General features: G+C 44.6%; 1 protein-coding gene across 7 annotated transcripts in view; it reads left to right on the top strand.

The window, feature by feature from the left end:
* Positions 1-17,649, top strand: part of FGGY (FGGY carbohydrate kinase domain containing) — a 412,417-nt gene that overhangs the window by 221,438 nt on the left and 173,330 nt on the right. For all 7 annotated transcript variants that reach the window (XM_014542556.1, XM_014542559.1, XM_005869840.2 and 4 more), the window contains one exon: positions 11,541-11,644. In XM_014542556.1, coding sequence (XP_014398042.1) covers positions 11,541-11,644 — 104 coding nt within the window. The remainder of the gene's footprint in view (positions 1-11,540; positions 11,645-17,649) is intronic.

Genomic DNA, 17,649 nt, shown 5'->3' with positions numbered 1-17,649 from the left:
GAGATGATTCAGTCTTAAGGGTAGGGTCCTCATGAATGGGATTAGTTTCCTTCAAAGAAGAGACTTAAGAGCTTGCTCTTTCTCTCTCTACTGTGAGGCATAGCAAGAAGGCAGTTATCCATAAATGAAGAAGAGGGCTCTCACCAGAACTGGCCATGGTGGCCCCCAGTCTTCAGTCACCCAGTTTATAGTGTTCTGTCATAACAACCCCAGTTGACTGAGAGAGGCCACACAGCCCCATTGAAAGGGCAGAAAGAGAGGGAAAGAATACCTGTGGGCCTGTCAAAATTTAGGCTGAAGGTTGGCAGGCAGATGGCAGCATGTGAGAAGGATGGGATGATGAGAAGGACTAGCCATCTTTGGGGGACCATGCCCAGTGACAGCACAACAGGTCGGAGTGGAAGTTGGTAGGCCTGGCAGGGGTGGCTGCTTCATGTAACCTCATTCAGTTGCCACCTTGGCCAATGCTGGAGAAGACCCGGAGAGCCATTACCCCAACGGGCTCACAAGGAGACAGCACTGACTGGAACACATTCTATGTTTGCCTAGAGGTGCTTTGAGGTGGTGGGCTGAGTGTTATTTTTAAAATCATTTAAAAATTTAGAAGGAGAGAGAGAGCAGAGGAAGAGTAAAAAATAATGTGGATATACAGCATGTGTATCTATGACTACCCATAACACCCTTCCCACAACCTAATGGTTGGAAAGAAAGCATGATTTCCAGAGCCTGACTACCTGGGTTCCTGTTCTGCCATCACCTACTCTCTGTGTGATCAGTTGTCAGTTACTTAACCTGCTGGGTCTCAGTTTTTCATCTCCAAGATGGGCATCATAATAGTGGTTGTGAGGACTAAGAAGTTAATTTATGCAAAGTACTTAGAACAGTGTCTGGCATTGGTAAATACTGCCGAAGTGTTAGCTGTTATGATGGTGAGGATGTCCAGAAGACCCAAGCCTTTCCAGATGGGCTGCGGCAGGACCAGGAGTGCCTGCAGCCAGCGTGGAGGAGGGCCCGGATCTGAGGTCTAGGATGAGGAGGGCCCCAGTGAGGAAGCCTGCTGGACCCCCACCGAGGAATCCCTTCCTCCTGCCAGAGGCCTGTTTGTGCTTCTGTTGCTGCGTCCTCAGTGTGCTGTGTACCAGCGTCCTTGGCTCCCAGGAGATTGGAAGCATTTTGAGGACAGTGATTATGTTATTTTCAAGTTTTATCTCTCTCCCCTCCCCTCTAACCACCCCTCCCCCAGAGTGCTGAGCACATTCCTGATGTAGAACTGAAACATCAGTAAATGTATCTCCAATGGATTCCTACTGAATGGAGCAGGGAGAGAATACTATTCGGGGCCTAACATGAGCTACTTACTGTTCTTTCAAAATAAGATTGTATTTTTACACTTTTCCTTGGAAATCATCAGTTCTCTTTCCTGATGTGCTATCTGAGGCTCAAGGAACTCGGGCTCACTTGCAGTGAGTAGGTGGAGGTGTCTGAACAGATCTCCCTGAAAGCACCTTCTAGCTGCTGCCCATTCCCCTCTAGGGCCTGGGACAGGCACAGGAAGGAGAGAAAAGCCTGGCCAGGCTGCTGTCCTGAGAGAGTGGGCGACAAGAGCAGGTGCAAAGGAGGAAGCGGAGGGCTTGATCTTGGTCTCTGCTGAAGCAGAGATGTCGTTCCAACTCTAGTTTTTGAAAAATGCCAGTGCATTCCTCCTGGGACTTTCTGTAATTCATTTCTGCTCTCATCTTGCACTCTATTTATTTACCTAAGCCTTTGTTCTCCTTGAAACGATTTCAGCCACATGTCATTCATTGGGGTAAAACCCTGGGCCCTTCCTCCTGCTCAGGTTTTTGTTTTTGTTCCTCTCTCCAGCTGCTCTACATATCACTGAATTCTGACTCTCTGGCCTGACTCTTACCCGGTGGTGGGGGTCACCTTACACTCCCACCCTCCCTTTCCCAGGAAGGAGGCGGGGGAGTAAATTCAGGATCCAGCCTCGGGGATCTATTTTTCTTTTCTGTCTCCCTGTTGTCTGAAGCTTGGGGCAAGGTTAGATTAATCAGTCTAGGTGTGGTGGAGGCCTGTGACCCTCCCCCGGGGAAATCCTAGCCCCATAGAAACTTGGCCTGGTTCTGGCTCTCAGTGTGAATTCCAGGCTTTGAAGACTCTGTCAATGTTCAACTAACCCAGCAAAACCTCTGGAGGTTTGCTGGAACCGAAACTCCGCCAAGGGAGGAGGGAGAGAGCCTGGCATCTGAGGCTGGGGAGAGAGGAAAGGTAGCATGCCAACTGAGATCTCTTTCTCTGAAATGTCAGGCCTTTTCCCTTAGTTGAAGTGTCCTGAAGAGTCTATCTGAGCAAGTGCCGCCTCCTCCTGGCATTTTTCTGGAGCATCTCACTGGTCTGCTCTGTGCCATTGAGGGGGTCATGGAGGCTGCTAGTTTCCATCTCCAAGGCTCGAGGAGCCTCCAGATAATTTTATAAATGAGACCATTTGTCTGTTTGTCTAGGAGCAAGAAAGGGGTGCTGAAGGTGACCTAGTCCTGGTGTCTCCCAGGAGAAACTAGACACTAGCATTTACTTAGCAGTTCCTATCTCTCAGGTGCTAGGCTACTTGCCTTACAGGGTGGCCAGCCATTCCATTTTGCTCAGGACTGGAGAGAGTGGCCCTGGGGACACTGGATATACAGTGCGGAAACCAGGAATAACGACCCTGTGAATAGATGCCATTATTCCCACCTTACACCGGAGCAGACTGAGGTGCAAAGAGTTGAGTTAGCTTATGGAAGTTTGCACAGCACACTTGAGGTGCTACTGGGACTCAAATATAGGTGGATCTAACCTCAGACCCAGAGAGTTCCACCACACAAATTCCTCAGAAGACAAGGCTTGTCTCCTTCATACTGTGTAGCCCAGCAGCCTTGCATCATCTGATTATCTCTCTCCTGTGTCTTTGTTTTACTGCAATGCCTTCCCTCCCTCTCCCCTCGCTCTGCTGACTGACATAGCTCCTGCCTCGCCTCCTTCAGGAGGCCCTCCCTGACCATCTAAGCTAGACCAGGGCTCAGGGCTCCCTGCTTTCATTAGACTTAATTCAGATATGAGTCACCGGCTATTCCATGCTATCTTCAAAGCGTCTGCCTGTACATCTTTTCACTTTGGGATCTTGTAGAATGAAAGGAAACAACTTCCATCTTTAGATTTCTAGCTGGGGATCAATACATAACTATTGAATTAATTAATTTATAAAATATCAGAAGGCAGCTGTATGATTTAGATTCATAGTTTTAGGGCTATTTAAGGATTAATTCTATCAGCTACATTTGTGATACTTGGGCCAGTTCTCTTAATTTTGGTTTCTTTTTTTCAGAAAGCAATTTTTGTGAGTTAGCTTAGTCGTTTAGATTGGATTTCAACTTGACCATTTATATGTCTAATGCCTGTGAGCAAAAAATTGGCTTTTATGAGGTCATAGATGAGACTGTCCAAGTTACCTGGAGGCTGTGCTGAAGTTTGGAAAAAAAAGAATTTCTAAAATCAAGTTTTTGCTTTGTCTTTACTGTGGATTTTGCTCGTGTTTCCTAAGTCTCAGATTTTCCAGCTATTACATATTAGCCTACCTTTGAGATTTTATCTTTTGGGGTAGAAGGGAGGAACAGAGAAGTGAGATTCAGTTGTTGGAGGGTCTAGTCTTTGTTCTCTGGCTCTCACAAGGCTCTTGTGCTGGCTTCTGATTGGTGCAAGTTTATGGTAGAGTGTGGCCTTTAGGCAGAAATGACAAGTGCCATCACCAAGTTGAATTGCAGTGTGAAGGGTACCATATGTTATCGTGGCTTTTAGAGATATATACAGCTCATGGTTTCTTCTCAGTAATGTTTAAAATGTTAGCCTGGATTGTTATTACTACCGTGCACACTCTTTCTAACTCCCCTGGGTCCCCCATTATTCTGTCATCAGTGTATACTCAAGGACAAAACAAATGTCCCAATCAGTCTAAGTAAACCAAATAACTCTGGCATGGCACACACCATGCTGAAAGGGAGGGCTTGAACTGTGATGCCAAGCCCTGCTGTTAACACCAAAGATGGAGAGATGTTAGTAGTAACAACAATGGAAAAATATATTGAGTAAACTATGCTCTACTCACTTAATCTTTGTAAGCACCCTATGAGCTACATACCACCATCATGGCAATTAGATAGATGAGGGGACTGAGGCGCAGGAAGGTTAAATGATTTGCCCATTTTGCCAAACTTAAAATCAGGCAGTCCAACTCTAGAGCCCTGGTTCTTAGCTGTTATGCTCTAACTAGTTCACGTACCTAGTAAAAGTCTTCCTCAGCTTATTTAGACAAAGACCTTTCCTATCATCTTTCTGGCTCTGGGGAGGGTGAGATGTGGGGGAGGTGGATGGTGACAGCGTCAAGGGATATAACATTTCTTTGTAGACAATCCTATAGGATTTTCTTTGAAGGCTAACCTACTTTAGGATTGAGATTGGATGAATTCTAAGCCACATTTTTTTCAAAGTCAGGTTGATGCTCTGTCAAACAATGGGATCACGGAAATCTTTTCAGCTGTGTCACTCCCCTCATTTGTTGGGCTTGAGATGAACCCTTTGGGCTTGCCTTTTGGCAAGACAGCAGTAACTCCTGAAAGTGATCTGAGTTCAGCTGGGCTGTCTGCGAATGCTTAGAATTCTTGTTGGTAGTTGAAAAGAAAGGAATTAGGTTCTGTAGGCTCCATGAGACATTGAGTTAGGTAGGTCTGCATGTGACACCTTCTTCCCCTAGTCTAGCTCCAAGGACCTGGGACAAAATACTTGAAAACACTCTGGTCTCATTTTCTCTATAAGTAAAACAGTGTGGTAGTAACTGCCTCTCAAATTCGGCATAAGAACTTCATACCACAGTATTTGCAAAGCGTCGGGCACAAGGTCCTTTCAATAATCACAAGGACCTCAGGACTTTACTCTTTACCAGTGACTTTGAAGCTTCCAAACAAGTCGTGTTGGGAGGCTCCAGCCATTTTACTCTAATCCAGGAGTTGTCAGTTGAAACTCTCCAGTCTGTTTCACCGTGAAGTCATATTTAAGATACAGAGCATTCCCCAGGATTAAATCTGCTGCCTTTATGTAAAAAATGCCTTGTGCTTTACTAGTAAGTGTCTTGTGCTACACACATTCATTCATTTGTGCAACAACAACAAAAATCAGTGAGCAGGTGCCAGACCTGCCCTGGCCTCCGTTTGCTCCCAGTCTAATAGGTGGAGACAGCTATTTAAACACATAAATTACAGCTACAATGATAGCATCTGTACAGTGTCGTGCAGTAAGTACAAAGGAAAGGAGCTCTGAGGGTTTTCCCTAGCTGGGTGCCTGGCGGAATGGGTGGAGAAATGGTCAGGAAAGGCTTCTGATGGAAGGGCTGAGTCTTCAACATGCAGCCCCTGTTTCCCAGGTTGATTGCTGGGCATGGAGTGTAGTGTGGACTTTTCTCGGCAGAGGGACCCGCATGAACAAATGCTCGGGGGCATGGAGGAGCCAGGCTCATTCAGAATTAAGCAGAAGGCTTTATACTTGTAGGTCTCGGACTGCTGTAGGTCTCAGACTTAAGAGCTCCCATTTGTTGAGTACTGGTTTATTGCGCATACATTAATATCCCCACATTGATTTTTGTAAGGTGAGTGTTGTTATCCAGAATCCCCAGACATAGAAATTGAGGTTCTGGAGATCAAGGCATTTGCTCCAGGGTATGTAAATGAGATTCCATCCTAAGTCTGAGGAGAACCATAATAACAAACAATAATAAAAACAGCAAGGCTTCCTGTAGTTCTAGTCGTGTTCTAACCTGCAGTGTCCTCTACAGCATCCACTAGCCACTTGTGGCTGTTAAATGAATTAAAATGGACTAGAAGAGGAAGTTCAGTCCTTCAGCTGCACTAGCCATATTTCAGGCGCTCAGGGGCCATGTATGCCTGGTGACGTCTGTGGGCAGTGAAGATACAGAACTTCTTCATCATCACAGAGTGTTCCATGGGGCAGCACTGGTCCAAGTACTTTACCTATCTTAGCAAATCTGATCCTTATAACAGTTCTATGAGGAGGATACTAATATTCAAATTATACAGATGTGGAAGCTGAGGCATAAACAAGAAACTTGAAAAAAGTCACACGATGAATGAGCGCATGTTTTTAAGTACAACATTATAATGCTACCCCATACATTATATTCTGTATAACAGAAATGCATATTCATCCAAAGATAGGATTCCGAGTCTTCTCATATATTGTCTGGTCTTCGGTCCTCTGCAGAGAAAATGGCTTCCGTATAATTCTTACCCTTTCAGGAGCTGACAGTTATTGGTGCGGGCTTTGCATACAAGAAGGCGTTGTCTCCAGAGACCTTCCTCCCCAGGGACCCCATAAACCTCTTAGCCAGCTTAGTCAAGCAACTCATTTGATGGGATTTTTCAGTTTTTCATTCCCTAAAAAGCCCAATCAGGAATCTCAAGTTGATACAGTCTTAGGTAATGTTCAAAACCCTTCTCATCCTTTTTTTCTTCAGAGATGTCTGAGGTTTGTTATTTTTAAAGATGCCAACATATTCATAGCAGACTTTTATTTTTCAAACATAGGGGAGAAACTTCAGACTAGGAGACTGAAATCTTGGTGAGCCCTACCTCTGCCTCTAAGTAGCTAAATAAACTTAGACTAAGTTACTTCACCTCTCTAAAATTCAGTTTCTTCAACTGTGATCTGGAAATCAAATAATACATATCACAGAGTTTTCTAAAAGCTAAATGAAGGGTGCAGTGTTTGAGGATGCCTTGCAAGCAATAAAATACTTTTTATAGCTATAAAGTATGAGATAATTATAACATAAATGCTAGAACTTGGGGTGTTTTTCTTCTATATAACCCTTTAAAGTTTTCAAAGCAGTTGTGGCTTCATAAATTACAGGATAACCTACTCTTAATCATAACATTTGCAAAGTCTCTTTTCTTTATATAAATATAGTAGATATTCAATAAATGTTTGGATGGAAGGGTGGATGGTTAGTGGATGGAGGAGAGGGAGGGAGATAGCACATAGGGTAAATAAGAGTTCATGACGTTTGAATTTTTCCTTTTTAACTTTGTTTTAAAACATATTCCTTCATATGAGCTGTGTTCTTGTGAATGTTGAGGGGTAGAAACCATTATATAAGAGGCCCTGAATTGATTCATAGACTCAGTAAGGTTGAATTTCTACTATTTGTTTTTTCATTGAATAAAAATTTATTGAGCAACTACCATCAGCTGAGTATTTGTAAGGTTCGGGGGAAAACACATTTGAATATGCCACTATTTGTGTGGGTGTGTGCCTATTTCTTCAGCTGCTAATTTTAAACTTTCTGCAGAATGCTGAATAAACTGACACTTGTACAGTTGTATGAGGGCCCAGCAGTGTTGAGGGTTGTGCTTGTCAAAATCTCATCCTGTGAATTGTTTCCTGATGTTACACGTGCAGCCCATGACTCCTCTATGAATTGCGAAATGTGTTTATTCAGAAAGGAGAAAGTTCCTCTTGCCCTGTGTTGCTTTCCCTGTTTTGGTCCTCCAAGCTCTGTGTGGTCAGAGAGAAAATGAGAGAGGGCAGCTCTCAGGGTCATGTGATCTCACAGCCGGCATCGGCTCTGTACTACTGAGTGTAGAGAACCTATCTTGAGGGGACATTGGACATGACCTGCCTCTCGCTGGTGCTGAATGAGCCTGGCTCTAGGTTTTCTAAGTCTCCACCGAGAGATGGGAATGAAGGGTCTTGGGAGGCGGTTACACTTTACCTGCTGTTTTAGAAGAAGCACTGTGAATATGTGTACTTAGAATGATTGAGAAAGGACCTACATTTGCGATCCATTTCTCTCACTGTGAATGTGAGGGAACAGTTCAAACTTTCAGGTAGTTTGGGGCAGAAATGGGGCCAAACCTCAGAGTTTGCATGTTCTAAAGAGAGAACATGCAACTCTAAACCCATGGCGCCTACAAATGTTCCATGGTAACGGACACTTCCTAATATATTTCCTTTATATAAGACCATTCTAACATCATAAAGTGAGGGAGTATAAGGAGGACATGGGCTTTGGAATCAGACAGGACAAGGTGAATCCTGGTCAAATCCTGCTCCTTGGACAAGTTACCCTGATTTTTTGCTTCTGCATCTGTTGAAGGGGAGAAAGTATATTTATGCTTTAATGCTGTAAAGATTAAATGAGAAAATATTTAAAGTACTTAGTACGGTACCCAGCCTCTCTCAGATATCTGATATGTTTGCTGGAAAGGAAGAAATAATATACTATCTCTTATACAGAGTGAAGATGACATTGATGATAATGATGGTGATGGTGATGAGGGAGGAGAGGTTCATGGTGGAGTGACCAAGCTACCCTTAATCCCTTCCATTTTTAAACATTTCTCAATATCAAAGCAAATATATGGTACTGTTTATTTTCTTCATCTTATATAAGTTCTTTCTGTCTCCATTTTTTTTTCTTAATGTAACACATTAGTTCTCAGATTCTAGGCCTCGATATATCAACAGTGAATCTTCTAACTTGAAAAGAAAGAGAAGTATTTCCCACACATTTCTTTTCTCCATTTGTAACCCCTTTCAGGATTGAATGATCCTATACAATACACTGAGTGTGCTTATATATGTGGAACCAATACATGTGGATCATCATCAGAAATTCCCTGAACTTATTTATAACACTGTGGACCAGCAGTGGCCAACCTCTTTTCTGTTAAGGATCTCAGGATCAATATCGTTAAGGCCCCAATATATTGAGATATACAGATAAGTAAACGTCAATCACCTGGTTATTGCATTTTTATCTTGGAGGAAATCTAAGCCCCAGCAGTTTGGAATCAGACGCCCTGGGTGTGAATCCCAGCCCCACTTCCTGAGCTGTGTGACCCTGGTTACGTTACTTCACATTTCTAAGCTTCGGTTTCCTCATCTGTATAATGGGGTGATAAGAGTACCAGTCACCTTTGGTGGCTGTAAGAATAAAATGGGATATGTCTAAAGAGAGAACATGCAAAAAGAGTTCAATTAAAAGGAGCTCATGTCTAGTGTTTCTTCCTGTCCAAGAGCCTTTTGCCCTGGATTGGGCCCTGTGTCATTCAGGGTCCACCCAGAAAAGTATAAAGTGCTCTAAATATGTAAAAAAGAGGGAATTTAATATTCTGAAATGGTGACCCAGATGATAGAGGAGCTAGGAAGGGCTGTGTTTCCTTCCTAATATAAGCAAGCCAGACAGAGGTCAGCAGATGGAAGCTGCTGCTGCCCTGGGCTGAGGAACAGAGGAAGGAGGTGGTATTACCAAGCCCAAGGGTGGTAGACACCAGGAGATGTGGGAGTCATGGTGGCCCTGCCAGCAGAGCTGAAGACATGGAGGAAAAGCAGCCACCAGACACTGGGACAAAAGTGGAGGAGACTTACTCTGGCTTACCAAGCCCAAGGGTGGTAGACACCAGGAGATGTGGAAGTCACGGTGGCCCTGCCAGCAGAGCTGAAGACGTGGAGGAAAAGCAGCCAGACACTGGGACAAGAGTGGAGGAGACTTACTCTGGTCTTCCACTTCCCTCAGCCCTCAGGTCTCCTGGCTGACCTTGGCCGACTTGGCATCTGAGGACAGCAGTCTGCAGGGGCAGCCTCACAGTGCTGAGCAGAGCAGGGGCCTTGGGAAAGGCAGTAGCTCAGGACTCTTACAGGCTCAGTCGCAGACCTAACTGCTATGGTAACAGACACAGAAAGTTTGAAAGAGTCTTACTTCCCCCTGCTGCTGGGCCTCTGAACAATAGCAGAGGTTCACAGCTGGCTATGCTTGGGAAGGTAGAATTTGGAAAAAGTGCTGGAAAAACCTAGAAAGCTGTTGGAATGTAAGAAGCCTTTCAGGGACCCCTGGATCCTGCTTTCTGGAAAGGTCTGCTTGCTGAGCAGCCAGCACCTTCAATATCTGGGAATTTGTGACTGGAGGAGACACCCTAGCCCGCCCTTCACCTACAGAACTTAGCATGGACCCGCCCCCCTTGGGAAACCTCCTCAAACCCCTACAAATGAACTCAGCTGCCCCCCGCCCCGTGTCTCTTACTGTCACATACTGACCCCTGCATTGAAATGGTCCCCTTCCTCCAGACTGTGAGCACCCAGGACAGGACCTGTCGTCTTTATCCATGCATCCCCAAGCATTCATACTTTCATTCCCTGTTCTGTGCTAGCAGCCGTGGGGAGAGTGGGGGTCTGGGCTGCCAAACGTGGGTACGGCAGTGCCAGCTTCAAGCAGATTTCATAATAAAAGGAGAGGCAGGTGGTGTATGACTTTTTACTGGTGGGCTAGGGAAGTCTCAAGGTGCATGGGAACACTGGACAGGGAGGTTCTGTCTTCCAGGGAAGCCTTCTGGGGAAGTAACATTTGAGTTAGGAATAAATAGGAGTTATCCGGGCAGCGAGGCTGGGGAATGGTGCTTCAGGCAAAGGGGAGAGCAAATGCAAAGGTCTTGAAATGGGGAAGAGCATTGAGTGTTGGGGATGGAGGACAAGGGTGGCATTGCATGGGGCTGATGAGGTCAGCGGGAGCTGTTCTCTCATGCATCCCAGTCTATGTCCTTCCCCAAGCACTTTTCACCTCTTGCCTGTGTTGTAGTTAGGAATGTTTGCATGTTTGTGGTTCCCACATCACTCCTACTTCTATTTTTGTGCATAGAGGGTGCTTGTTGGATATTTGAACAAATGGCAGCCAATTCTAGGCTCTAACAGTCTCTTTCGATCTCTTGTCACATTTGCAACTTTTCTTGCCCAGCCAGTATCAAGGAGTACAATCTGAGTTTGATACTTAGCTTGCCCAGCAAGTATCAAAGAGAAGCAGCCGGAGTTTATACCACTTATGGGAAACTCTCTGCTACCTGGCATTCTTTTAACAGAAACTCACTGTCCATCACCTTGGCCTTTACCATGCAAGTCCTGCAGTATGTATCAGCAAGAATGGTGGCCTGGAAGGATTTGGTCATCAAGCCTTCTTTGAGATTGAAAAGTGATATATTGAATCAGATTCCATTCAGCATTGCTCCTTGCTAGCAGTGTGATCTTGGGCGGGTCTTTAAACCTTCACATGTGCCTTTACGTGTGAAGTGTGTGTCATTTATAGTATCAACCTGACAAGATTAACATGAAATGAGACTGCACATATAAATATTCAGCACAGTGCCTGGTATTGATCGAGCACAGCAATCACTGATAGCTGCTGCCTGGAGTATTCTAATTTCATTTACTCCTATTATTACAATGTTAGATGCCTACAGTGACCAGAGTAAAGTAAATACAGAACCGGGTTCCTCGTCTTCCCCAGGCCGGCCAATATGCTCTTTTGGTTTCTATTTGAGACGGGCCTACGCATGGAACACTTGCTTTCTCAATGTTGCGTGGCTATAAAAAAGAGTGTTTTGTGCTTGTTTTTAGCTGTCTTTTTTTTTCTTTTAAGAGGATTTTGTTTTGTTTTTGCTTTCTCACAGGAGTGATTGGAACAGATGTGAGAGGGCACGGCCTCGCTTGTGAGGGACAGCCAGTGACGTCGCGGTTGGCTGTCATCTGTGGAACATCTTCTTGTCACATGGGGGTGAGTCTGCCAGGCCAGGGTTGGGGGGAGGGCCCACGCAGGGGAGGGCAGCCAGGAGGAGAGCTGAGCTGCCAGCCCTTCTGCCCCCTTGGCTCCTTCTCTTCCTGTAACCCGTGCTAGTCTAGCCGGGAGCCCGGCTCTCCCTACAACAGCCTTGCTTAGATTTGCCAGATCTTTTTCTGGGGGCCAAATTCTTAAAAAGTGTGAAAAGGGTTGAGTGTGCCTTTAACATCACCCTGGCCAGAGAGCCGTGAGGGATGAAACTGGATCCAAAGATGACAAGGCCTCGCTCCCAGACTGATCTTTCCCTAACAGGGAGCCGGGCCTTCTCTGCGAGGGTGTCTGTTTTCCTTGGCTGCCGAGCTCCCTCCCAATCGATATAAATCCATCTCCCTGGGAGCGGCCTGATGATCTATAGAATTAGGCTGCATATCATGACTTCAAAAGAACACTGATAAGCAATTTTCACTGTGTTAATTTTTCTCCGTGAATTAGTGGAAAGGCTTTCTCCAAGATTGCAGTTAAAATTTAGTGCCTGCCCTAAAATTTATATCTTTTTTAAATGCATGAGTCTGAAAGCATTCCATTTCGATAAGTACCCATTTCTACCATATTTTTATTTAAAAGTCATTACTCTGTTAAACTTAGATGGACGACTCCTTGGATTTTCCCCAGACAAGTAAAATAGCAGGGAGAATGGGGTGTGGGGAGAGGGGGGAGGAGGAAGGCAAAGTGGGGGAGACTGGGGAGATGAGCAAGGATTAGGGTGGGGTGTAGTCCAAGGTAGAAGCTCTGAATTATGAAGGGAATCACAGGCCAATGAGAAACTGTTTAATCACTATAGAGACCAAGGAGCCATTTTCACAGAGAAATATTTTCACTGGAGTGATCCTCTGCTCTTGTGTCTGGGGCTGTGCTAAACCTTGGGGACAAAAGGATGACACAGGGTCTGTCCTTGATGAGATGGAATTGTACCAGGTATTATAAGGCAAGGCCCAAATATAGATTCAGGTTCACTTGTGATACGGAGCATCTGCTATGTCCCAGGCATTGTGCAAGGTGTTCTCACGTCTTCCCCTATCACAGAGATGGTGGAGCCAACCCCATTGGTTTCCAATCCCAGTCCTTCCACTTCCTAAGTATGGGCCCTTGGACACGGCACTTGACCCCTGTGGGCCTCAGATTCCTCACCTGCAAAGCATGTAGACTTACAGTAGGGATGCCATAGTGCTGTGAGGATGGAATGCGATTGTGTCATGTGCTTCACGTAAGTAAGCACTTCACTAGCTTTCCATCACTTGCTAGCACAAGTGTGTTTGGGCAGAAAGGAGACAGTGATGGACTCTGCCTGGGCAAGGTCGGGACTTAGGTACCTCTTCTTGAGGGGACATTTGTGTTGTGCTGGACTTTAGGGACATAGATTTCCTTGAACTCCACGCACCAAAAAAAGAAAAAAAGTTTTATTTGTTTTTCTGGGCAAAGTCTTAAATGGATTGTCTTTAACTGAGTTTAAAAAAAAAAATCCGGCCTTCCTTCCCTCTGCAGCCCCATTGTAAGGCCTAGCTGTCGTTGAAGGGAGAGACCCACAGAGGCCAAGGCTGCCTCCGGCAGGAGGGGCCACCGGGGCTCCAGCCCTTCGCTTCCTTGATGTGGCTCTACACTTGCCAGCTTGTCTTCACTGAACACTGATTGAAACCCGTTTAAATCACCCGCCGCATTCATCTAACCCCACGTTTGAATTCAGGCATCTTGACCCTGCTCAACCCAGATTTCCAGGCTGAATCCAACCCAAGTGAATGTGAGTGACTCTGAGACATTCCCGCTTCTTGGTCTCCTCGTCTCTCCGGCGGGATGATACTTTTCCTAAATTATCCATTTTATAAATTGGGCAACTCAGGCATGGAGAAGCCCAGTAATTTCCTCAAGGTCACAAAGCTATTAGGCTGGAGCTGTGAACTCAGATCCTTCTTGATGCCTGTCTGTGTCACCCAAGACTCTAAGGTGCCACAGAGGAATGGAGACGGCATGGGCTTTGGGGTCATCAGAGTGGGTTTGAACATCTGCTCATGCACTTCTTGGGCCCTGTGAGCCAAGGTGAGTTGCTTCACTTCTCTGAGCCTCAGATTCTTCATCCACCACATTGGGGGTGATGATGGCAGCCTCACAGGGTTGCTGGATGACATGAATTATGTACATCACAGACACTCAGAAACGATGGGATTCTTATTACACTTTCCCAGTGATATAAAAGGCTCACGCGAAGCAACTGTTTGGGCTTTACCGAGTTTGATGGGCAGCTGCAGTTGGTTGCAATGAATGAGGGCCATAAAATGCCAGTTTATTATGGTCATGTCGTGCTGGAAATAAAGCCCCCGCCCCCACCCCGCTTTGTACTTGGGAGTGGGAAGGGACCTTCTGGGCCAAAGGGATTAATCATCAGCTTTAATGTTATGTGGTGAGGGCGAGACTGTGGTCATGCTGGCATCAGAAAGTACCTTTGATCTCGCTCAGGTGCTGGGCGCCCAGCGAGCCAGCAACAATAACACCTTTGTGAGGTCTAGGAGAGGTGCAGGTCTGAGGAAACACTCCCAGGGAAACTCAAGGACCCCCTTTGTTGTGGTTCTGGCAAATAAAACCACAACTGTCAGGAAAAATTCACCAAACAGAACACAGGGACCAGAGGAGACGGTGGGCTTTTGAAAAAAGTGGTTTTCAACCTGGTCTGAAGAATTCTTTCTTCCTTTCTGCTCACCCCTGACGTTCGTCATTCATAGGAACATGAATTCAAAACTTACAGGAACATTTTGTGCTCCACAGGCTGCCTCTTCCTAGATCACCCAGAATGAATGAATGAATGTCCAAGTAAACAAATATTGGTCAATAATAGGAAGCTCCCTACCTCCAAGTCCCTGTCACTTCCAAGAATCTGGGGAAAACCTGAGGTTGAACATAACACTTACTAATCAGGCCTTTGATGCTTTAGAAGATGTAAGTGTGGGCTGCACGTTTATCTTTCTTGTAGATGATTTAATTAACAAGAGGGGAAAAAATACTCCTCTTTGTTTTTTTGAACTCCATGAAAGCAGAAAGGCTTGTTCAGAGTTAATTACTAGCAAGTTACCAAAACCCAAGATAATGCACAGTTGGGGTCAGCCAGAGGTTGAAAGGTTATGGGGTCAGAGGGAGCTGATCCTCGCCATTACGCCAGCGCCTCTTGCCTTGAGCTGTCAAATCAGGTTGTAACTTGGCAGCTTGTCTCCAGCGAGCACGTCAGTGGGGAGCGAACCTGGGGAGGGGGTGGGGAACTTTTGAAGAGGTAAGGTTTGAACAGAACAATAGTTGGTGAGAGCCAGGAGTTACATCTGCATCTTAAATTGCTCAGAACTGAGGTTTCCACAGCCTTCGATGAACGTGGGGAGAGTGTTCCCTGTCACTGAGCGGGCATGGAATCTCAAAGACATGGGCACGTAGATGGCCCCACCACTTCCTGTGCGAGTTGAGGTAAGAGATGCCATTTTTCGGTGCCTCCGTTTCTTCCTATTGTAGGAAATAGTATTTATCCATAGGGTTATTTTAAGGATTAAATGAGGCAATCTTTGTAAACAGCTTGGCACTGTATCTAGCAAAATATATCTAATGTTTGTTATTATTAAAAACTAACAGCTTGGCACTGTATCTAGCAAAATATATCTAATGTGTGTTATTATTAAAAACTAGACTAAGGAGGTAAATGACCTATACGTGGAAAACTACAGGACACTGGAAAAGGAGATATAGGAAGACATTAACAGATGGAAGAACATACCGTGTTCATGGATTGGTAGAATCAACATCATCAAGATGTCCATACTACCCAAAGCAATTTATAGATTCAATGCACTCCCCATTAAAATACCAATGGCATATTTCACAGACCTAGAGCAAACTTTCCAAAAATTCATCTGGAATAAAAAAAGACCCCAAATAGCTGCAGCAATCCTGAGAAAGAAGAACAAAGTATGTGGGATCTCAATACCAGATATCAAGCTGTATTACAAAGCCACTATTCTCAAAACAGCCTGGTACTGGCACAAGAACAGACATATAGATCAATGGAATAGAATAGAGAACCCAGAAATCGACCCAAACCACTATGCTCAATTAATATTCAACAAAGGAGGCATGAACATACAATGGAGTCAAGACAGCCTCTTCAATAAATGGTGTTGGGAAAATTGGACAGATACATGCAAAAAAATGAAACTAGACCACCAACTTACACCGTACACAAAAATAAACTCAAAATGGATAAAGGACATAAACATAAGACGGGAACCATCAAAATCTTAGAAGAATCCACAGGCAGCTAAATATCAGACATATGTTGTAGTAATAGCTTTACCAATTACAGCCCCTAGGACAATGGAAACTAAGGAGAAAATGAAAAAAAAAATGAGACTACATCAAAATAAAAAGCTCCTGCACAGAAAAAAAAAATCAACAAAACAATAAGAAAGCCCACTGCATGGGAGAACATATTTACCAGTGTTATATCCGATAAAGGTCTAACCTCCAAAATTTATAGGGAACTCATATACCTTAACAAAAGAAGATAAACAATCCAATCCAAAAAATGGGGGAAGGACCTAAATAGACACTTTTGAAAAGTGGACATACAGAAGGCCAGGAGACATATGAAAACATAGTGAAAGTCACTAATCATCCGAGAAATGCAAATCAAAATGACAATGAGGTATCATCTCACACTTGTCAGAATGGCTACCAACAAAAAATCAACAAATGACAAGTGCTGGTGAGGATGTGGAGAAAACGGAACCCTGGTACACTGCTGGTGGGAATGCAAACTGGTGCAGCCATTATGGAAAACAGTATGGAGTTTTCTTTAAAAAATTAAAAATAGAATTGCCTGTTGACCCAGTGATCCCACTTCTGGGAATATATCCTAAGAAACCAGAAACACCCATCAGAAGGAATGTTTGCACCTCTATATTCATCGCAGCAGTATTTACAATAGCTAAGATCTGGAAATAGCCCAAGTGCCCATCAGTGGATGAGTGGATAAAAAAGTTGTGGTACATTTACCCTATGGAATACAGCAGTAAAAAGAACACCTCTTACCCTTTGAGACAGCATGGAGGGACCTGGAGAGTATTATGCTAAGCAAAATAAGCCAGTCAAAGAAAGACAAGTATCATATGATCTTACTCATATGTACAATCTAATGAACAAAATAAGGTGATGAACAAAATAGATCCAGAGACACAGAAGCATAGAACATCCTGTGAAATCTCAGAGGGAAGGCAGGGGAGGGTGGGTGGGAAAAGATCAACCAAAGAACTTGCATGTATATATGCATAACCCATGGACACAGACAATAGGGTGGTGAAGACCTGAGATGGGGGCAGGGGCAGTCTAGAAGAGGTCCATGGGGGAAAATGGGGACATATGTAATACTTTCAACAATAAAGATTTACTTTAAAAAAAACACACATTTGGAACTATAAAAAAAACAAACAAACAAACAGAGAGTCCACTGCATGGGAGAATACACTGAGTGGCCAGATTATTATGACCACCTGACGTTTGTAGGCAAATTAGCAATAATTTTGCACTGAAGTTGCTAGAGGGCCAGATCATTATAAACTTCTGAATAGCACAACATACCTAGGTATCATTGCTGATCAAGTTCATCCTATCATGTTGATGGCATATCCCAATGGAGATGGCTTCTTCCAACAAGACAATGCGCCATGCCACGGTGCTCATATTGTGCAGGAGTGTTTTCAAGAACATGAGGGAGACTTTACCTTGCTTAGGTGGCCCCCACAATCACCAGATCTCAATCCAATTGAGCATTTGTGGGACGAAGTTAAAAGAGCCATCAGGCAGCTGGTTCCACAACCATCAAATCTCACAGAACTGGACAGTGCTATTCATCAGGCATGGTGTCAGATTCCTCGCATCACCTTTCAACATCTCGTGGAGTCAATGCCAAGAAGAATCGC

The sequence above is a fragment of the Myotis brandtii genome, unplaced genomic scaffold, assembly GCF_000412655.1.
Source record: "Myotis brandtii unplaced genomic scaffold, ASM41265v1 scaffold304, whole genome shotgun sequence".
In the NCBI taxonomy this organism is placed as follows: Eukaryota; Metazoa; Chordata; class Mammalia; order Chiroptera; family Vespertilionidae; genus Myotis; species Myotis brandtii.
The sequence above is the reverse complement of the archived record's forward strand: the minus strand, read 5'-3'. Positions and strand labels throughout refer to the sequence as shown.